This window comes from Sciurus carolinensis, chromosome 4 (assembly GCF_902686445.1).
Source record: "Sciurus carolinensis chromosome 4, mSciCar1.2, whole genome shotgun sequence".
Taxonomy (NCBI): domain Eukaryota; kingdom Metazoa; phylum Chordata; class Mammalia; order Rodentia; family Sciuridae; genus Sciurus; species Sciurus carolinensis.
Window position 1 is genome coordinate 92,803,912 of NC_062216.1, and position 24,098 is coordinate 92,828,009.

The 24,098-nt window shown below is 36.7% G+C and overlaps 1 protein-coding gene across 2 annotated transcripts in view; it reads right to left on the reverse strand.

The window, feature by feature from the left end:
* Window positions 1-24,098, reverse strand: part of Itpr2 (inositol 1,4,5-trisphosphate receptor type 2) — a 462,398-nt gene that overhangs the window by 404,661 nt on the left and 33,639 nt on the right. For both annotated transcript variants that reach the window (XM_047550877.1, XM_047550878.1), the window contains exon 2: window positions 15,106-15,176. In XM_047550877.1, the coding sequence (XP_047406833.1) occupies window positions 15,106-15,176 (71 nt within the window). The remainder of the gene's footprint in view (window positions 1-15,105; window positions 15,177-24,098) is intronic.

A 24,098-nucleotide genomic window follows, 5' to 3' on the forward strand; every position in this document is an offset into this window, starting at 1 on the left:
AGAACTCAAACTATCCCTATTTGCTGATGACATGATTATATATTTAGAGGAACCTGGAAATTCCACCAGAAAACTTTTAGAACTCATAAGTGAATTCAGTAAAGTAGCAGGATATAAGATCAATGCTCATAAATCTAATGCATTTTTATACATAAGTGATGAATCTTCAGAAAGAGAAGTTAGGAAAACTACCCCATTCACAATAGCCTTGAAAAAAATAAAATATTTGGGAATCGATCTCACAAAAGAGGTGAAAGACCTCTACAATGAGAACTACGTAACACTAAAGAAAGAAATTAAAGAAAACCTTAGAAGATGGAAAGATCTCCCATGTTCTTGCACAGGCAGAATTAATATTGTCAAAATGGTCATACTACCAAAAGTGCTAAAAGATTCAATGCAATTCCAATTAAAATCCCAATGATGTACCTTACAGAAATACCATCCACATATTGAGAAAACATTCGGCCTTTTGTTTTTTGGAACTGGCTTATTTCACTCAGCAAGATTGCCTCCAGATCCTTCCTTTTACTGGCAAATGTCATAAAGTCATTCTTCTTTATGGCTGAGTAATATTCCATTGTGTATATATACACCACAATTTATTTATTCATTCATCTGCTGAAAGGCACGTAGGTTGGTTCCATAGCTTAGCCATTGTGAGTTAAGCTGCTATAAATATTGACGTGACTGCATCACTGTAGTATACTGATTTTAAGTCCTTTGGGCATATACTGAGCAGTGGGATAACTGAGTCAAATGGTGGTTCCATTTCTGTTTTTTTAGGAATCTCCATACTGCTTTCCACTAATTCGCAGTTCCACCAGCAATATATAAGTGTACCCTTTCCCCACATCCTTGCCAACATTTATTGTTGCCTGTATTCTTGATAGTTGCCATTCTGACTGTAGTGAGATGAAAGCTCAGTGTAGTTTCTTTGATTGCTAGAAATGTTGCTAGAAAAAATGAACATTTTTCATATATTTGTTGATCATTCATATTTCTTCTGAGAAGTATATGTTTAGTTCCTTTGCCCATTTATCAGTTTGATAATTTGTGGGTTTGGTGTTAAGCTTTTAAAATTATTTGTATATTCTGGAAATCAACACTTTATCTGAGGAATAGGTGGCAAAGATTTTCTCCCATTCTGTTGGCTCTCTCTTCACTAAAGCAATCTCTTAAAATTGTCTTTCCTCCAATGGAAGCAGCAGCATCTGGCTGCCAGGGCTTCCCTTCTACCTGGAATCCTCTGCCTCTGCTAACTCCAGATGTTTAGGCCAGGTTCACACAAGCAGAGAAGAAATGTAAAAGTTCTAAGCCTGGGACAGAAAGTCTCCAAACATGAAACCTGACTGGAATTATTTATATAGAAGTTTAAGAAAACATACATGTATGCACATTTAAAATTTAGGGTCTTTTTTTTTTTTCTAAATACAAAATTGGTATGTAATCACTGAAAAAAAGTAGAAAATCCAGAGGATAAAGAAAAAAAAAATGGCCCTTCTTTTCCTACCCCATAGTTAACCATGTTATCACTTTGGTATATATACTTTTAGAGACAGACAGATGCATTTGCCAACCATAAACCTGCACATGCTGGTATGGTTTGAATCGGATCTGGGTCCCCCCAGGGTCTGTCATGATTGGAGTCATGGTCACCAGGGTGGCACTGCTGGAAGGGATGGAACCTTTGGGAGGTGGGGCATAGTGGGAGGTCCTAGGTCTTGGGGACATGAAGTAGTTCTTCTGAGGCACCTTGGTATTTTTCCTGTGACTCTCTGGTAATTCTCGCAAGAGTGTTATTACAAAAGAAACAATCCTCGCCCCTTCTATTCTTTCTCTCTCCTCCTGGTTCAAGATGTAATCATTCTCTTGCTTCCTCACATATTTCCCTCACTATTACCATTATGATGTGATGCAGTTGAGAACTGAACCAATGCCAGCATCATGCTCTTGAAACTCCAAAACAACTGTGAGCTATATAAACCTCTTCTTCTCCATAGGTTGTCTGTGTCAGGTATTTTGTAGCAGTAACAAAAGCTGACTAATACATATACCTACATATTGTAGCTCATTGGAAATGTATTATCTACATAGTCTCACAGGGAGTTTTTCTTCCATTCCACATTTTCTAATATCATTATTACTTGAGTACATTAAATTCCCTCTCAGTATAAATCATGATGTATTAAATCAGTTTTTTTTATATATTTAAGTATCCTCTATTATAAGTAGTCCTATGATATATCTCATACATCTCAAAATTTTTGTTTGATTCAATAATCTTTATAATAATCTTTATGATTATCATTCACAAATATTCATTAAAAATCTCTCATGCTATAATTGCAGTAGTAGGGCCACAATGTTTCCCTCAAAAAGCTTACAGAAGGGCTGGGATTGTAGCTCAGTGGTATAGCACTTGCCTAGCATGCATGAAGCACTGAGTTCAATTCTCAGCACTGCATATAAATAAATAAAATAAAGTCCATTGACAACTGGAAAAAAATTTTTTTTAAACTTACAGAAACAACCTTTCTCCTGTAGTCTTATTTTGTCCTGCCTCCTGGGTTTACCTAATGATGTCCTGAATTGATACTGGAGCTTGAACCCAGGGGCACTCAACCACTGAGCCACATCCCCAGCCCTTTTTATTTTTTATTTTGAGACAGGGCCACACTAAGTTGCTTAGGGTCTCACTAAGTTGAGGCTGGCTTTGAACTCACTGTCCTCCTGCCTTAGCCTCCCAAAACACTGGGACATGGGCATGTGCCACCCGGCCCAGCAAACTTCCTGATTTCTAATCACTTTCGCTGGCCTGGTTCTTACCTAATCTTTCCCCCAGTACTGCTTTTAACATATGTCATTTCCCATAGTTCAATTAGGTGTGTTCCTAACTCCTGGTTCCTGATTGCTCCTCTAGAAAGCCTTTCTCAAACTTTGGGCCACAGGATCCCTTCACACTCTTAAAAAAAAATTTAAGGTGTCTCAGAAGAACTCAAAGAGATTTTGTTCCATGGACTGTTTCTATCTATAGCTACTGCTACAAATTAGAACTGAGAAATATGCAATATAATAAAATATAAGTATGCATTTTGTTGGCCAACAAAGAGGTGGCACCATCAAGCATCAGGTGGTCTCCAGAAAACATTATATGCTTAAGAAAGAATGAGAGTGGAAAAAGCAAGTAATGTCTTAGAATCACTGTGAAAATAGTTGAATTTTGCATACTCTTCCCATAAGATCTGGAGGAGCCCCTGACGATACCAAGCTAGGTTCCCACAGGCCTTTGTCCCATGACCTCTTGTGTTCACTAATTCATAGTTACAATCCATTGCTCAGTTGCCATACACTATGATAACCTGGTTCAGAGGTCACACGCAACAAAGTTTCCTAGTTGCCTTTGTTTTCTCCACAAAAAATGACCATGTACCCTGTACCAAAGCCTTTATTCAACTGAGTCAGCATCTCTAGGCTATTTGGAAGTGAAGAAATGTTGTATTACAGACTGCTTAATAAACTTTCTCTGTGTAGGAAAGAAGAGACAGGCAGAATATTGGAAGAATCCTTTTGAACACTGCCACCATCTTCTGTATTAGGGTAAAAGTAGGGAGCTATCTTGTTTTCCTGGCTTTCTTACCTATAAGCCAATGAGAAGAAATATCTGCCTTTAATTTGACAATACCGGTCAAATATATAAAAAGAAAACAAGGGTAATGATGAAGTATGAATTAAAGGTTTTCCAATGTTATTTTAAGTTGCTTTTTGCATTGCCCCCTGGACAGTCATACTATATTTTTAACATGACATTTTGGGTACTGGATTTTTTTTCTTTTATATGACCACATAACAGAACTTAATTCCAAACCTAACCACACAATCAATTTTATTTAACTACTTTCCTTTCAATATTTACCCACATCCAGGCATTTAATTATGCAGATATAATCAAGAGTTCAAGTTGCATAAGTGAGGCTTCTTACAACCATCAAATTCTGCTTCATGCAGCATATCTAAACAGAAGCAGGAGGACAAGTATCCACAGCCCTATTTCTAAACAGAGCTGAGTCTTCTATCCTTTAGAAATGCTAGTTTAAGAAAACAGTTGAAGCCCACTTATAATTCCAGAATAGGACATTCTCTAAAATAAGTTGATTATCTTCCAGTTCTTCATAGCCTTGAGAGTCCCTGGATATGGAAGGCTAACCACCTCCGACTCATCCCATGGAGCATACCCACAGCACCCCAATTCTACAGGAAGACATTAGAGAAGTACTGAGACTCAGTAAGTTCCCAGGGATCCACCATGTTCATTTTTAGGGTATAAATCTCACTTTTCAGAGGTCTTCAACTTTAAAAGGGTAAGCAAGGCTGGAGGAGAACAAGGTGAATGGATCCCTAGTACCTGGCTAACAGAGGCTGCATCTCTAATTGTGAGAGCTGCTTTTGTTATCCACCTTATTCTTAAAAAGACAGTTTCTAAACCACTTCCAAGCATTTATAAAACAAATACTGCCACTCACCAGCAATGTTTGCTTTCTTCTGAAATTGTGTATTTACCTTGAAAACCACAAATTATAAACAAGGGCACCTGCTTGAAGAAGATCATGAAACCGCACATTCACTAAGTCAACACCTGGGAAGGTATGGCAGTTAACCTGGGCTTGAATACACAATGAGCAGATAGATCTTTTGTGTAACTTGAAAAAGTTAATGATTGTTAAGCTTTAAGGAGCTATACTATAGAGACTTTCATAAACTAAATGAAACTTCTGTTAATCTTTTTAATATTCAGAAATGAGAAAAACAAGGCTCATCTACCATAAATCATAGAAGCACAATCTTGATTCATGCATATTTCCATTTAAAATAATAAATGTGTGTATAACACTCTCCTGTCCACTGAAAATACTTCTATTTATACTACAGTGCATGTAAAAACTGAACTGATTTGACATTTCAATATGCCATTCATATGCCTACCACAGTAAGACTAGAGGGGACAGGGAAATGGTTTACCTAAAAATAGTTACTATTTGATTCATTGAAAAGTAATTTGAGTGAGCCAAAGTTTCAATTCCACAGTCAATGAGTCTCTCTACAATGTGTTCCTGGAAACTATATTATTGAAAAGTACATTTTATATAGGAAATGCTATAGAATAAAATAACTGGGATTACTTTCCTAAAGAATATATAGTTGTTGGACATAGTGGCACATACACCTGCAATTCTAGCTACTTAGGAGGCTGAGGCAGGAGGATCACAACTTCAAGGCCAGTCTGAGCAACTTGGTAAGAACCTATCTCAAAAAAAAAAAAAAAAAAAAAAAAAAAGAGTCAAAATGAATGTAGTACAATGTAGCATGTAGCATAGGTAGAAATACTATAACCTTCCATGTCATTTAGAAGAGCAGCCTATAAAGTTCATTAAAATGCACTTAATTATACTCTCATAAGGATCATTCTTTTCCCTAAAAGTAGAACTGTATCATGTAACTCTCTGAAGAGCTTACCATACACTTTCCTTTGAAGGCCCAGAGAGGCAAAGTCAGGTGAATGAGGTCTTTCCCCATTTCCCCACACAGACAGGCTTAAAGGTAAAAATTACTCACAGCAATGTAGATTGTGGAGACTTAAATCTTTTTTCAGTGAAGCCAAAAGTTTATCTGAGTGAACTCAACTTCTAACCATCTCTTGAATCTTGAGTTGGCCAAATTCATCTCTCCTGTATCAGTCATTTCCAGAAGAGCAAATAAATTATGTGTTATGTGACCTTCTGAGTCTGAGGAGCATCAGGAACTCATCCTCTTTATTGTGAGGAACATCTGTCATCTGGATGCATCATTGTGTGTTTTCTTACCTACTTGCCACCTGAAGGAGATTTTCTCTGTTTCCAGATTTTGATATAAATATTCATATACAGATATTTGTGTGAATTTAGGTTTTCATGGTTCCTTGGTAAATGTTTAGGAGTGAGACTGCTGAGTTATATGGTATGTATATGTAAAACCGTCTAATAAATGGACAACTGTTTTTCGAGGTGCTGCTGCACTTTGTGTACCAACAGAAATGTATGAGGGTCCTAGCTGATAAATTTGATAATGGATTCATTCAATGCCTTACGGTAAAAATCAAATGTCTCAGTATGGCATACAAGGCTGCTAGGTATCAGGACCCTCCTTTCAGCTCATCTCTGCCACTCTTCCACAATCTCCCAAGCTTTTAACATGTCTTCAAAGCCACAACCACAAACCAGTCATGCTAATTCACACCTCAGTGCCCCAACCAGTAATGTCTCTCTCCTCAACCTCCTCCTCTCTACCGGGTTAATAATGCTAACTTTCCCAATTTACCTCCATTCTTCTTCTGAATCCCAAAGCCAGTGGAATTTTGCCCCTTGGGTTTACAGGCAGTAGAGATAGTGGCTAAGGGTCTAGACTGCAATCGTGGCTTTCCTTCCTCTTAGATGTACGACTTTGAACAAGTTACTGAGTCTCTCTTTCCCTTAGTTTCCTCGTCTATAAAGTGGGATATGACAGAGAATGCTACCCCCTCCCCATACCCACCCTCTACTTCCTTTGAACAGTTGAGGCTAGCACTTGGCCAGCCCCCAACCACCAAGCTCCTCAGTCTCCTTGCAACAATATGTAGACAGATATGTGTATCCGTCTCCATGGCAGCCGTAAGAACTCACCACAAAATTGATGGCTTAACACAACATAAATAAATTCTATAGCAGTTATGGAGGCCAGAGATCCAGAGTCAAGGTGCTGGTAGGGCCATGTTCCCTCTGAAGGCTCTAGAAGAGAATGCTCTCTTGCCTCTCCCAGCTCTGGTGACTCCAAGCGTTCCCAGCTTATGTCAGCAAAATTCCACGCTGCACCTCCGTCTTCACAAGGCCTTCCCTCTTGTTTGTTTCTCCTCTTCTAAGAACACTTGTCATTGGACGTAGGGCCCACCTGGGTAATCCAGGGTGATCTCATCCTAAAATTCTTAATTACAACTGCAAAGACCATGTTTCCAAATAAGGTCACACTCATAGGATTTGGACATTAGGACACAAACATGTGTTTTACAGAACTACCATTCAATTCAATATACTTTATGCCTATGAGATATATGAATGGGAGTGATATATGATATTCCATGTATCTTCCTGAAAAAAAGAATCCACTTTTCCTGGACTCATCTTACCTCTTTTCTGCTGACTGGGAAATGATGACTATTAGAGCAACTTTGAAAGCCCTTTGTTGATAATGATACTAGCTGGTCCTGGGTCACTCACACAGGAACTACTGAGTGAAAGACAAATAAGCTTCTAACTCATTGGGCTTTGCCTTATTTTGGTTTTTGGTATTTTTTGTTTGTTTGTTGAATTTCTGTGATAGCATCTTGTATACAGAGACAATATTTTAATAAATATGCTTTATAGGTTATATGATAATTAAGTAGATTAATAAACTATAAAGCAGTTAGAGCATTGCCTGACATATAGTAAGGCTAACATAAACGTGAGTTATTAGCAGCAGAGGCAGTAAAGAACATTTTGTCACATTCCATTATCATGGATTTACTTGTGTATCACTTGCAAAAGACTAAATGTACTGAAATAATGGCTGGTGCTTTAATCTATATTATACTCTAAAGAATACCAAACATTCCATTGCTTTTTAAAGAAGAATGCACTGTAGCTTTGCACCTCGATTATTACCCTAAAAACTACTGTCATGAAAAGGTACATCTTGAGCCTGGAAAGTAAGTCTGTGTGTCCCTTCTCCTCAGGTACAAGTCATTCCGGTCATACACTCTTAATGAAGAAGATTTCCTCATCACTCAAAACAGGAAATTAAAATCTCCATCCTCCCATAATACCTTCACCATATCTTTTTATTTAGCCCTTATCTCTTTCTACCATGAGTTACAATTATGTATATACACATCTTATCTCCCTCATTAGATTATAAATTCCTTGAGAGCAGCTTTTATTTCTTACTCATCTGGACTGTAACAACTGGTCCACACACTTCACTGCACACAGTGTACATTCAATAAACCTCTGCTGAATGAATCCACAATATTTTTTTTTATTGTAAACAAATGGGATACATGTTGTTTCTCTATTTGCACATGGAGTCAAGGCATACCATCTGTGTAATCATAAATTTACATAGGGTAATGTTGTTTGATTCATTCTGTTATTTTTTCCTTTCCCCCCACCCCTCCCACCCCTCTTTTCCCTCTATACAGTCCTTCCTTCCTCCATTCTTACCACCCTCCTTAACCCTAATCCTAAACCTAACCCTAACCCTAACGCTAACCCCTCCCATCCCCCATTATATGTCCTCATCCGCCATCTTATAGAGTTGAACATCAACAGCTTCAAACAAGCCTACCTCCCATATACTGGTTGTGTGACTTTGAGCAAGTACTTCACTTTCCAAAAGTTTACATTTGTAAAATGACACTAGTAAGGATTAAATATGGCAACAAAGAGAAAGACCATCATAAGCAGCAGGAGGACACGGTGGTGGATGCCTATAATCCCAGTGGCTCAGGAGGCTGAGGCAGGAGGATCACAAGTTCAAAACTAGCCTCAGCAACTTAGGCCCTAAGCAACTTAATGAGACCCAGTCTCCAATAAAATTTTATAAAAAAAGGGCTGGGTGTGTGGCTTGGTGGTTAAACGCCCCTGGATTCAATCCCTGGTGCAAAAAAAAAAAAAAAAAATCATAAGCAATCAAGGTGAAGAATTTCAAAATGGAGGGCTTTCTATTCGTGAAAAGAGTAATAGCTATTGGATTAACATACTCACAGTAAAACAATATTTATACACTGCTTACAAAGAATTTGGACTACAAATTTCATATACAACATGAGAAAGGGGTTTTTTTACATATGAGTCTGCACTCATGAAATCAGCCCATGGGTACATGAATGATAAGGGAAGGAGCCCGAGAGTTTTCTTACCCCCACTAAACCACCAAACCACAGGAACCATGTTTGTTAATTTTCTGCCCCTCACTTCTTACTATTAAAAAGGGAATTAAACCTCACAGTCATAGTCACAAATCATTAAAGTTTAAACATCATATTTTAGACACATAAATAATTTTGTGAATTGTTATAAATTGCTTTGAGGAGTAATTGATGAGCCTTTCAAAAGCGATCCTGCTTTATCACTCAGAAACATTCTCCAACAGAGACTGAAGTATTTTAAAGTACAAGCACTTTCACAACCCTGACTAATTCAAAAGGAGAAGCAAAGAGGCAGGGCAATCTGTTTTCGCCTCACCCTTCAGCCCTTCTCCCAAGCTTCAAAGAGAAGAGCAAACTTATTATCCAATTTCCATGCCACTTCAGAGTTTAATAGTAGGGTGTTAGCAGTAGAGGGTTATTACCTGATGACTTACCACAAACACCCAGGACTTACAGGGGTAGTACCATTCAACTGAAGAATTTTAAAGGTTTTTAATAAAAATCATGTAGTTGTTGGCTTGGAAATCCACTGCAAATTTCTAAAGTTCTTTGAGCAGCAAATGACTACATCTGTAGTATGGACTGTCTAAAAACTCAGGGTGAGTAAGGGAACCCTGCTCAGGACTTGGACAAATGTGGCCTCCAAAAGTGACAAGAGTTCTCATCAGAATAAACTCAACTGTACTATGTTTAGTTCCCTCTACAGGGCTAAGAGTTAAATTGTCAAACAGGAGCCTAACCAGAAGACAAACAAGGCAGTCTGAGAAAGACTAAAGAAATCCCAGAAGAATCTGTGGTTGGCAAGAAGTAAAAGAACTAAAAAGAATTAAGACTTAGAAGAATAGACCTGTGGGAATATGATCAGTCTAGGCAAATATTTAAATGATAATGGTGTGGAAGGATTAGATTTAATCTATGTTTCTTTATAGAATCAACAAGTAGAATTTATGGGAGGGCGTAATTCAATAGATAGAATGGTATAGTGGTTAAAAACAAACAACTCTGGGGTCATAAAACTTGGTTTTAATTTCAGCTCTGCCACTAACGAATTCGGCAACCTTAAGATGGTTGCATGACCTCTTTATACGTATATTTCTCTATTGAAAAATTAGAGTAGCAGCAGCTTCTACTTCAAGGGGTTATTGGAATGACTAAGTAATAATGCATAGAAAGCCCCAAGAACAGCATATCATGTATCAAATGCTCAATATTAGTTGATTTCAAATCTGAAATAGTTGGTCTTCGTAAAAAAAAAAAAAAAAAAAAAAAAAAATTACACTAATGCCAAATCTGAAGAAATTCAACACGGTAATTGGTAAGCTGGTAAAGAAGATATTTATAACTGGTTTATAGGGGGAAATCACCATTAAATCACATTTCCAATTATATAAAAAGTCAAAGCAAATACTTAGCAAGAACTCTTCTTCATTTATGTACCCGAGCGTATGACCTCCAGGAGCAAAAGAAAAGGTGAGGCCTGCCTTCTAAAGGGATTCCCTGAAGCCAAGCACAGTGGCACACATCTATAATCCCAGCTACCTGGGAGGCTGAGGCAGGAGGATAACAAGTTTGAGGTTAACCTGGGGAATTCAGCAAGAACCTATCTCAACATAAAATAAAAAGGGCTGGGATCTAGCTCAGTGATGGAGTACTTGCCTAGCGTGCCTGAGGCCATAGATTCCATCCCAGTACCCTCCCAACACACACACGCACACACACACTCACACACACACACATACAATGGTTTCCTAAATTATCCAAAAAGGAGGAATTGGGTTAAAGAAATGATCTTGTGGATCTTCCCTCAAGTCTCTGACTTCACCACCCACTTTTGCACTGCACAGAAAAGAAATTCTTCATTTTAGTCCCAATTCCTGAAGTACTCTGACCTACTCATGCAAAAGAACTTGCTGCTTGCCAGAAGTGGCCCTGTGGTAAGTTGGGGGATTATGATTGTGTCAAATGATTACAGAATCTCAGAGTTGGAACTTTCTAGGCTAAAGGTCCAATGCTGGGGAGAATGCACTCAACCAAGAGAAGGGGTTGTCATCTCTTCCCTCAGTCTCCTGGGGACTGGCTCCCTGGCTTCTCCATGGCCTCTGTGTTTTTATCCTCCTCAGGGTCAGAGAAGAAGTGTAAATTTCTCTTGCCTTGATGTAAGTCAGCTTCTTCTCCTAACAGAAAAGCCATTATGCGTTAACAAGCAGAGACTTTTGGAAAAAAGTCTTGAAGACTTTTTTGAAGAAGGTGTTTTGGGAGAATAGAGAAGTATAAGAAGGGTCTAGGGAAGAAAAAAAAAAAAAAAGCCAAGAAACTAAAATAACTGCCATAATTTAGGATGAGGAAGAAGGGTTAAGTTGTATATCAAAAAATAAGACCAGTGATAAATCATGTTGCTATTACGCACCTCCTGATACAACGCAGGCAGGGCACTTAACCTCTCTGGTATCCTTCTCAAAACCTTAACTCCAGTCCAATCCTAACAACAACACCAGAAAAACCCAATCCGAGGGACAGACTGAAGTACCTTACCAGTACTCTTCAGAAGTGTCAAGGTCATGCAAAACAAAACAAAACAAGAAAGTGTCACAAACCAAAACAGACTAAGGAGACATGATGCCATGATGCAGCATGGGATCCAAGAAAAACTAGAAACGTGAAAAAACTGCCTTGATCAAAATAAAGTCAGGAGTTTAGTCCTAGTAATATACAAATGTGATTTCTTAATTTTGACAGATGTCCCTTAGTAATATGAGATACAAATACTGAAGGAAACTGGGTACAAGGGAATTCTCTACCCTGCCTTTCCAACTCTAAGGTACATCCAAGTTGATTCCAAAGTTTCAAGTTTATTTTTTAAAACTAGAGAATATCTGAGCATTAAAGGAATTGTATTCATTTAATGCCACTATGCCTCTGTTTATATTATTTTCATTGTGTGGTTTCTATTGAAAAACAGCTGTCCATCAGGTTTTAAATAACCCTTTGGAAATTGTGTATTTGTTAGAACTTGGTTTTCTCTGTTCATTAAGTGAAGCACAGTCAAAAGAAGACTCTACCACACAACTGTGTGTATTTGGGAGAATCACTATAACTTATTTGGAACTTTGGAACCTCACTCAAAAAATTGGAGGAGTTGTACTGATGTAGTTTTAATTGCTTCGACACTAAAATGCTACAACTCACTTGAACAAGTCATAGCATGAGTATAAAAAAACAAAAATATTTTTTAATTAATTTAAGAATGTCATGTGTCTGGCTGAGGCAAGAAGAACTGAGGTGCAGCTGAACTTCTGATACACTATTGTTTTTCATGTGATCTAAAAAGTAACAATAAGGAAGGGTGCTCTGGAAACTTGGCAGAGGAGTCTGGAAATGCTGGGATGGTGTCTCTGGGAGGTAGCTGTATGAACAGCAATGGCTTTTAAAGGCAAAGGGAACAGGGAAAGTGTAATCAGGCATAAAATGGTGTAACACAAGAGCTGTAAAGGACCAGCAACAGGTGAGGATGAAGCAGTCTGGAAAACAATATTGGTGCCTGACTAGTGGGCTGTATGAAGACCAGGTCAGAGTCACCCTTTCTCTTCTGGGGCTCTGCAGGGATTGGGTTCAGTGACTCTTGGGAGGAGAGTTGAGCTTTAAGATAAAAGGGAACTCTGGGTCCCCAATAGGAAAGGAACTTCCTTTTCCTCTAATAAATGGAATAAGCCAAATGATTTAGTCTTAAACTAGAAATAGAAAATGAGAGCAAACCAGCAAGGGTAATGACCTAAAGCATTAGGTTACAGGAAAAGCCAGGGTTTGGGCCAAGGGATGAAGCGCCTGAAACAATGATTCGTAATTTGAACGAGTGCCCACTGAATAATATGAGACCAAATATCTGAATGTATTTACCTCTTGAGTATGGAACTGTTACCTCAGGGTTCCCTCACATACTCTAAAATAATCTTTGTACTTTAAAACAATTTACTTTAATGGGAAAGAGGAAAAGAGAAATGGCAGCCCCAAACCCTAACGTTTATCTTTGAAAGATTAATTATTCCTGACCCCAAAGGAATAAGGCTGCCCAGGCTCCTGGCAGTGAAATATGGGGCACCCCTGGGAACCAAGTTTTATCACAGGGAAAGGTTGGATGTCTCATCCAAAAGTATCTAATGGCCCCTTTCGGGGGCGGCCTACTAAGGGTAAAGCTCCATGTCTGGGAAATGCAAAAATAATAAAATAAAACTCTGCCCTGGGAGAGGTTATAATTTAAGAGTAGAGTCAAATATTTTTAATGAAAATACATTATGCCTTTCTATTGTTAGTTATCATTTGTATAATGACCTAAACGCTTTTACATACACTTGCTCTGGAAAGATATCAAGGCTCACAAAACCTTATGTCCTTGGAGGCTCAAAATGGTTAGGTGACCCACCTAAGAGGACACGGACATTGAATAGCACAGTCAAAACCTGAACCTCATGCTTTTTCCTATTACAAATACAGTGTTGTCCCAGTTTGCTTTTAAAACTTTTCTCTTTTGTTTTTAATGCTGTACAGTTCACAAGGGAGTACCTACCTGTGGATTTGGTTGCATTTATCATTACTACTTTGAATACAATGTGATCTTTCCATCAGGAGAATACTTTTTCCTCTGGTTTATCTAAGTTCTCACCCATATCCATTCACAAGTTGCCTCTCTCCCATTCTCTCTAATCTCCCCTAGAATTCAGCTGCATGCTGCTGGACCTTCTCTATAGAGGTCCTATCTTCCTATTTTCCTTCTTCCTGTCTCTCTCTGTTACATACTGGGTGACTTCCTCAGATCTCTTTTTCCAGAGTGCTAATTCTCTTCTCAGTTTTATATAACATGCTAGTTCATGCTTTTTAACATCTACCTCACCTCCATTCCTACCCATGAGGGTTTCTCTGCCCTCTTTTACCTTTTCAGTTTTTTCACACACACTTGCTACAGAGTCTCTGGCAGGCTATTCTTCAGGGCTGGTAGCCTATCTATGGTCATTTTACTGTGAGACATCTATTACAAGGCCTCATTGGCCCAGGATTGAGGAGTGTTCCTACTGAAAAGTTTTACAAGTGTTTCCAGTGGGCAGTTGGGCAGTGTACCTTTCAAAGCCTGTTTTATGTTTTCTCCCCTTGGGGAGAAATTTAGATTTTATCCAAAGTGATGAGTTTAACTGAAAGGACATTGATTGCATATATCACTCTCTCTACAAGGTTCTAAGTTTAGGGAAAGAGAAATATTCTCATAAAAAGATACTACATGTAAAGCACCTACCATAGAGAATGAAACACAGTTACTATTTACCAAATGTTAACTATCTCTCCTACCCAGTGCATTGACGAGCACATCTTCACTTGAGTATGTGGCTCTAAAGAATCCTTTCCACTCTGCAGTTTTTTTTAATTGTTTATTAAAGCTGATTTCTATCATTGTAAGGATGAATGCATGCAGAGTGTTCAAGATAAAATGCCACTTTAAATTTATTTTTATCCTTATAAGGATATACAAATTATGAAATATCTTTGAGCAAGCTTTTAATTACTGATATTAGTTTTCTAGGATTCTTTACAGATTCCATTAGTCCTTTTGTAACAGCTGAGTTTTAATCAATCTCCTACTAGACCAATTTCTCAGTTAAAGAGATTATCAAGCTACTTCTAAGATTGCTTAGAAAAGATTTCTAAGATAATTGTTAGTTATGATACACCATCCAGAGTGTATTTAGAAGCCAAACTAAAGCATCACTGTCACACTCCTGAATAATTTACAAAGATAAATTAACCAGCTGACAATGAAGCACTCTAACATTTATAACTGCCACAGAAATATATAAATAAATATTATTTGGCTGCATTTACTGGCTTGAAAAATCGTCTTTCACAGTTAATTACCATGATTTCCTTTCAACAGATAGACTATTGTCCAGCAAAACAAAAATTGAAATTATTCTTTCATTATAAATCCTTCAGTGTATGAAAGAAAAACAATGGGTGCATTTTTAAAAGAACTTTCAGTGGTATTTGAAAGTTCCACACTGAATAAAGTTTTCACATTACTTATTTTTAACACAAAAACAATCTGCTCTCCTAGGTCATATAATAAAACATATATATTTTTTTACCTCTGAACTTCTTGGGAGGATTGGCAAGGTCCCCTGCCTCTGGGTGCACCACACATCTGTCATCCACTAACCTACAAGGAAAAGCATGTTTACACTGTTAATGTCGTCATATTCATAGACCACAGGCTGCACAAGGACACTGCATAAATATTTACAGAGTGTTAACAGCTTCACTAAGAAACTTTTTAATAACCATGGATTTATAAAAAGATTTATTTTTAAGGATTCATTAAAACAAGGTTTATGAAACTGAAAAATAGAAAATATTGTCAAGTAGTAGGGTACTAGTTAGATAAATCATGACAAACCATGGAACACCATAGAGCTACCTAAAATTCTAATGAAAGGCACTGGCCTCCAAAATGCCTATAAATCATTGTGAAAATAAGTGATAACCAACCAATATGATATCACATGTGCTTAAACATATGCATGCGTGCACACACACACACACACACACACACACACACACACACAATACATATACATGTAACAGAAGGAACACAGCAAAATATCAAGAGTGCTCAGACCACCCATGGCTTTTATTTTCCTCTCTTTCCTCTGTGTGTATATCAACAAGGAATCCCACCCAGGCTTCTGAAGTGACCATGGAGTGGCTATGACTACTCATCCTGCATTCAAACTCTGGCTCACCCACTTCCTACTTAGAACTCTGGGACTCATTCTTTTCTTTTTTTCTTTTTTTTTTATTTAATTACTTATTCATTTTTTAATTTTTTACAGACTGCATTTTGATTCATTGTACACAAATGGGGTACATCATTTCGTTTCTATGGTTGTACACGATATAGGTTCATACCATTCGTGTAATCATACATGTACATAGGGTAATGATGTCTGTCTCATTCCACCATTTTTCAGACCCCCTTCCCTCTCATTTCCTTCTACATAATCTAAAGTTCCTCCATTCTTCTCTCACTCCCCACACCCCCCACCACCATTATATATCATTCTTTACTTATCAGGGAAAACATTCAACCTTTGGTTTTTTGAGATTGGCTTATTTCACTTAGCATGATATTCTCCAATTCCATCCATTTATTTTCAAATGCCATCATATTATTATTCTTTATGACTGAATAATAATCTATTGTGTATATATACTGCAGTTTCTTTATCCACTCATCTGTTGAAGGGCATCTAGGTTGGTTCCATAATCTAGCTATTGTGAACTGAGCTGCTAAACATTGATGTGGCTGTGTTACTATAATATGCTGATTTTAAGTCCTTTGGGTATAAACTGAGGAGTGGGATGACTGGATCAAAAGGTGGGTCCATTCCAAGTTTTCTGAGGATTCTCCACACTGCTTTCCAGAGTGGCTGCGCCAATTTGCAACTCCACCAGCAAAGTAAAAGTGTGCCCTTTTCCCCACATCCACACCAACATCTATTATTGTTTGTGTTCTTGATAATAGCCATTCTAATTGGAGTAAGACGAATTCTTAGAGTTGTTTTAATTTGCATTTCTCTAATTACTAGAAATGTTGAACACTTTTTCATATATTTATCAATCACCTGTATGTCTTCTTCTGTAAAGTGTCTGTCCAGTTTCTTGGCCCATTTATTGATTGGGTTCTCATTCTTTATAAGTGTAAAACAAGGATTAAGAGTTCTTAAACCATTGTTAGGAGGATTAAACAACTTCGGACTTTTAAAATACCTAGAACAGTCTCTGGTATACAGTAAACCTTTAAATAAATGTTTAATTGATAAAATCAAGAACCTTCTCTGTCTTCTTCTGCACTATACTCTGTGCTTCTAGAATAATGCCTAGCATATGAACAGATGGTCAACAAATAGTAGTCAAATGAAGAAACTGCCTTTAGTAGTCATAAAGGAAGCGTGTTTAATCACTGTTAAAATATTTACAAAAAGCCACTTTCTAGTTTGATTCCAAGAGGGAGAAGTTGTATCTCTGAACTGAGAATTGAGAGTTGTGAGTCTCCTGTTCACAGAGAAAGATGTAAGTACCAAAGACTCACTCGCTCATCTCTCCATCGACTAACTGGTGGGTTTACTTGTTTTTTTTTCCAGAATACTGTAACAATGCATGAGAATTAGTTTCATACATGTTAATTCATTTGAAGGGAAGCCTGCACTTTTTTCTTTTTCCCTTTAACTTTTCTTTTCTTTTCTTTTTTTCAGTGTTTGACTTGCTATCATGCATCAACTACAAGCACAAAATAAACCCCTTGAACTAGGATGATTAACCAAATCAAAATGAAACTTCTGCTTCATGGCCACAGACACTTCCTAAATCACCAAATTTTTCTATGGGATTCCATTCCACAAAATAAAACACTAATTTGCATTACTGTTTCTTTCTTTGATTTTTTTTCATTTATAACTTCATTTATGCTATTTCACTAAAATGTGGTTTTACATGAGCTGCCAGGCATGCAAGAAATTCCTTTAAAGAGTCTTTAGAAACTGTTTTCTTAGAAACAGGAAGTCACATTGGATCAAGAGAAAAGAAATCTAAACCTCCATGATGTCCAAACTTAGTTTGTAATATTGAATCTGAAAGACTTCAAACAGTTCTAAGAATACCACCACATCATTTAAATAAAAATACTGTGAAAGGTCAGCTTTTCTAATTAGACAAGACATGTTAAGAATTCAAAACATAATGATAAAAGAATCATAGTCCTATTTAGAGCACATAAAAAATTACACAAGGGACATTGACACTCTACTCATTCTTTGTGCCTGCCATTCCCACAGAAATTCAGGTTCCCATCAAATGCCAGAGTCCTCACTTGAGTGGACTAGATATCAAGATAAATGGGGACCAAAGCTATAAATCAGATCACAGTGCACTTATGTAAACACTTATGTCTATCCTCAATTACTCATAGCCTAGATAAAACCATAATAATGAAGAGTGATGTCAGTTCTAAGAATTTGTCACTCCTTATACACAAACGTGTGAGAATCACAAAGGTAATCATTGCATTCTTCAAACTTGATGACTTGGAATTGAATTTGGAGAGAATGGAAATGGGTGGGGGTAGGTAGCAAGGAGTATAAATCTAAGACTTACATAATTACTGACATTAAAAGCAAAAGAGGATTTCAATAGCAGTTGTTTGAACAATTTCTATAATATCCCCAACCCCCTCTTGCTGAATACCTCCAGGACCAGTGTTTACATACCATCTTTCTGGAGCTACTAATCTTAGAAATAACACTCTGTCTTTCCTTTCACAGTACTTATCACATTTTTTGATAGCTTTTGTCCTTCTTTACTACTATGTCCTTGGCATCTACTAGATCAAGTTACAGTAGGTGCTAAATAATTATTTGTTAAATGAATAAATGAGTCAGTGAATAATTGATTATTTGCTACCCAGTTAACTTCCAGTTCTTCTGGAACTATATAGTCTAAGTTTTCTTTTTCTCAGATGAACAAGCCTATTTTTTCCTCATGTGGATATTTACTGAGGAGCTCAACTTCCTTCCATCTACACCAAGTGTCAACATCCTCCTTCAATGTGATCCTAGAAACTATCCACAGGAGTCCAGATGTGAAATAGTGGGTACAGGGGACTACTGCCTCCTTTTGCCCTACACTAACCTTCCAGTGATGCATTCTAAGATTATAGTAGCTGTGAGCACTCAAGGCCCATATCTGACTTGCATTAGATTTACAGTTACTCAGTAATTCAAGGTCAGTAATTATGTGTGACTACTCATAGGCCAGGTTCTCCCACCCACCTATGAGGCAGTTAAATTTTATAATCTGAGGAAAACAATTTATGACAATCAAATAGGGATGAATGTAAAAATCAATCTTTGGCCTATGAGTAGAAATCATCTGAAAAACATCAATATCTATTCCATCCCTAGCTAATTCACTTAAAGTCCCTAGCAAGATTATTATTCATTTTAATCATTTATAATCAGTGTTTCCCAAACTTGGCCAGTAGGCTGAATCACTTGAGGAATTTAATAATAGTGACAAATTTAATAACAAATTTATTCCTTTGTCCAGACTCAAAATTTCTAGGAATAGGGACTGAGAATCTATTTTTTAAAGGCGCTTCTTAACTGGGTTAGGGGTAGTTGTTCAGAACTCCCACAATACCCTAGACTATCCTATAACACAGAATGTATCATGGTCCATCAAAATTTACTTATACATCTATAACACTATAAATTATAAGCTCCAAGAAAGACCATTTTTTGCTCATTTTTAAGCCCATTTTCAAATAATATGCCTCAAAATGGAAAGTGCTAAATGATTGTTAAGGAAATGAATGACAGAAGTGACATTTCAAACCACTGAATAAATCAATGATGTCATTTTTGTTGTTTATATAAACAATAAAAGTAATTAGAAACAATAAATGGTTGCCTAATAGTAGATAGAGGGAAGGGTTATAAATATTTTCCATCTATATGTCTTAGAAAATAACCCAAAATGTCATATCTTGAAAGGATTATAAATAATGATTTCTCATCTAACACCTTTCAACCCAGTGTATCGATATAGTTTTAATGGGCTGCATTTATTTTTCTCATGATCACAAATTAGTAAATAAGTCATATAGGTAATTATAACAATAGCTTAAAACTTCAACCTGTGCCGGTCATGGTAGCACAAGCCTGTAATCCCAGCAGCTCAGCAGGCTGAGACAGGAGGATCTCAAGTTCAAAGCCAGCCTCAGCAACTTAGGGAGGCCCTAAGCAACTCAGCAAGACATTGTCTCTAAATATATATATTTAAAAAAAAAAAAAAAGGGCTGGGGATGTGGCTCAGTGTTTAAGCACACTGGGATTCAATCCCTGGTTCAAAAAAAAAAAAAAACCTCACTGAAACTGCTTCACATCTTCTCTTTGTAAGATCATAATTGATTGAATTATTCATTCATATTATTTTATAGGAAGAAAAATCACTCAACATTGAGATTTCAAAGTATTGGGAGAATTCAGTAGCTACTTTAAATGATTTTATACATGAGGATGAATAAAAAATGTAAATCAAATTTCAACTGGACATGAGAAAAAGTTTAAACTTCTGTAACATGACAGTATCGTATGAAAATTGTGCATTAAATTCAAGTTGACTAACACTTTGTTTGAAATAAAGTGTTCCATTAATTATTTTTATAATAACAATAAAAAAATGCATTGTTTTTTATTTTCTTGGTTTTGTGGTTTAGGACATTCTACTGCTATCCATATCCAAAACCTTAACTGAAATCCATCCTCAAACCTGGCTTCAAGGTCCAGAACTGAAATTTATCCTTTAAACATCTTCAAGTTCCACTTCATTTCCCAGATGGGCAATTCTACCCTGAATTCCTACAGCAACTTTAAGAGTATTTTCTAATTTGCAAAATGGTCTATAAGTATGTGAAATACATTAATCTCAATCAAATAGTAACTATGGGTGCTTCTCAACTTATGATGAGGTTATGGCCTGATAAACACATCATAATTTGAATATATCAAAATTCAACACTGCAATTAATACAGTTAACCTACTAAGCATCACAGTTTAGTAGCACGGTACACTATAGAGTATGGTTTGTTGAATCCCATGATTTCATGGCCGAAACCACACTGCTAACCCAGGAAAAGATCCTAATTTAAAATATGAAGTATGGTTTCCATGGCTTTCACACCAAAGTAAAGTCAAAAGATTCTAAGTCAAACCATCATTAAGTCAGAGACCAACTATAAATCTGTCAGTCACTGATTATACATCAAGTACTGCTCTACGTGTTTATATACATATACATTTATATATGTTACAACTAATTTCCAAACATTCTTGCAAACAGGCTTACAAACAGGCTTACAAAGCTTTCTCCTCCTCCAGATTACAGAGACCAAATGATATGGCCAAGCTGATAGCTCAAGAAAAGATCTGTACTCAGATCCACAAGAAAGAATCTGCTCCTTCTTTCCATTCTACTAGGTCGAATTTGACTTCTCTTATATCCTATATACATGCATGGTAAAATAAGGGAGATATAGTAGACACTTAAAATTTTTACTGAAGTGCTAATTGACTTCAACTGATGCCTATTTCAACTTTAAAAACTCTCACAATTCTATAATTCCTTTTTTATAGTATCTAAAATTAGATAGCAGTTTTACAGAAGTATACCATTAACTAATTTGCATAAAACCTTATTAATTTCTGCCATATAAAGAAACCCAACAGCAAAACACATCAAGGGAGGGCTAGACATGGTGATGTATGGCTATAATCCCAGCTACTTGGAAGGCTGAGGCAGAAGAATCACAAGTTTGAGGTCAGCCTAGGCATCTTGACATGACCACATCTCAAACACACACATACATTAAGGTAGGGAAGATGACTGTTAACTAATGTTAGGGCAATTTATTATCCATTTTTTAAAAATACATAATTCTTTCTTCACACTACACATAAAAAGTCAATGCCAAATGGGCATTTAATATGATAGTTAAAACTATTCAGAAGAATAAACGGGTGATAACTGTCATGAGTAGCTGAGAAGGGAAATTTAATTAAGCCAGACCAAAAGTAAGAAAAGACTGATAAATTTGTCTACATTAAGAACTTCTAGCTGGATGAGGCAGCACACACGTGTAAACCCAGTGGCTCAGGAGGCTGAGGCAGGAGGATTGCAATTTCAAGGCCAGTCTCAGCAATGTAGTGAGGACCTAAGCAACTCAGGGAGACCCTGCCTCTAAATAAAATACAAAAAAGGGCTGGGGATGTGGCTTGATGGTTAAGGCCCCTTAGTTCAATCCCCAGTACCAAAAAAAAAAAAAAAAAAAACCATTAAGAATTTCCATCCATCAAGAGAGAATACCAAGAGACAGAAAAGTCACAGAGCTACCACCACACTTGTACATTTGTACACTAAACAAAGGTAGCAGCCTACTAACTAAATTCTGAATTTTGGTCTGTGCTCTACTGTAGAAGCAATACGTATCAGTGGTATCTGCCCAGATGTAGTGGTATGTTTGCACAAGAGGACACTGTGCAGCCTACAGAGGCACCTCTTTTTAGTTCATACAAAGAAGCCATAAATACTAGCAGTATCCCTTAAAATACAATCTACAAAGTAGGAGAGGGTATTTGCTACAATGCTTAATAAGAGAAATTTAAAATGTCTATAAATCAATTTTAAAAAATAAAAATAAATCATGAACAAGTCTGAGGAAGCATTAATAGACCTTAAACATTTGATAAAATATTCAAACTCATTACTAATAGGAAAATGCAAATCAAGATAGCATTCATACACAACAAATTGGCAAAAAATAAAGTTAATATCAAATGCTAGCAAGTTTTTAAATCAATATAAACTTTCATTTACTGCTGGTAGGGGTAAAAACTAGAACACATTTTTTTAAATGTTACTTTTAAAGTTGAATACGAGCATGTCTTCCTATTCAGCATTTCCATTCCAAGTGTATATATGCTGTAGAGAAATCTTACAAATGTGCATTTAAAAACACATACTGAAGTGTACAAGATAACACTGTTTATGAGAGCAGAAACTGGAAAAACCCAAATGCCCAAATGGCAGCATGAATAAACTACAACTAAATGAATAACTTCATACAGTAGAAAACTATTTTAAAATGAACTGCAGCAGGTTGCAGCATCTCTGAAAAATCTCAAAAACATGAAGTTAAGCTTAAGAAAAGCAAGTCCCAAAATAATAAATGTTACATAATTCCATTTATAAAGAAGGTATAAGTAGGTTTTAAAACCAAACAACATATATTTTAGGAACATGCACAAAGCATAAAAAAGTTGTAAAAAATGCATAGCTATCAGATTTTTAAGTAGATATCTCAAAGGAAGCAAATGATTCCTTAGGTTCCAGTCCCTTATTATTCCAACAATTACAAAGAAAATGCCACAAACTAGGTAAAATATGCTAGTTTTATCTTTTTCCTTATGAAGCCATAAATGGCATTTCTATATTGACTGCATTGTAAAATAAGTGTGATGTCTGTTTGCCAGATATATCTGACCCATTTACTATTAAGTGATAGTTCATTTCTAATAAAATGGCTCTGAAATGCATTTAAATAAAATGAATTTGGAGGAACAGAGGAAGCCAGGCATTCACAGTGGATGTTATTAAAAGCATTTAGTAAGAAAGAGGGTTAAGGACTGGGGATATAGCTCAGTTAGTAGAGTGCTTGCCCCCCATACATAATTTCCTGGGTTCAATCCCAAGCACCACAAAAAAAGAAAAAGAAAAAGAAAAAACCAAGGGGGTGGTGTTAAGCAGAATGGAACTGCCTGTAAGAATTTTAAGAACTTGATCCCAAATAACACTGCCCCCCACCACATCTGTGATTTGTACTGCTTGAATATTTCCCTTTATTGTAATTTCCTGGCTTCTTCCCTAATCTGTCCCTCTTCCATACCATCTCCCCACCACCCTAGCACATCATTTGACTCCCTTCTTCACCTGCATTTAGAAGTAACACTAGAATTCAAGGGAACAGATGTGGTTTCTGTCATTGATCTGCCTTAGCCAGTTGTGTTGTTAGTTACTCAATCTCTCCGTGCCTCATGTTTTTAATGAGCCAACTGTGATCCCACAAATTCCTTGTATTTCTCTGGGGTTTTTTTGTTTCTCTGGTCCTGTTTTGTGATAAGAGTGGGCTTGTGATATCATCCTTCAGTAGCAAACTCTAATGTTTATCATATCACTCTTGAATATAGTTTGAAAGTTCAACTTCCTAGGGCACTTCTTTAAGCTTACACATACATTCCCTCCTTCCAAGCAAAATGCTAGTAAGTGATTGAGTTCCACTCATTTACCATAGTTTTTTTAATGCATTATTCTTTTAAAAACTTAAGATCTTGCTACTTAGTTATACGGACACATTTTTTCCTAGTAAAGTTCAAGCGGCCCCAAAAGGGACCCAACTTCAAGGCTGCAGATTTGTGTTTATATGACAATCTTCTCATAATTCAGAATAATCTGACAGGCAATATTAGT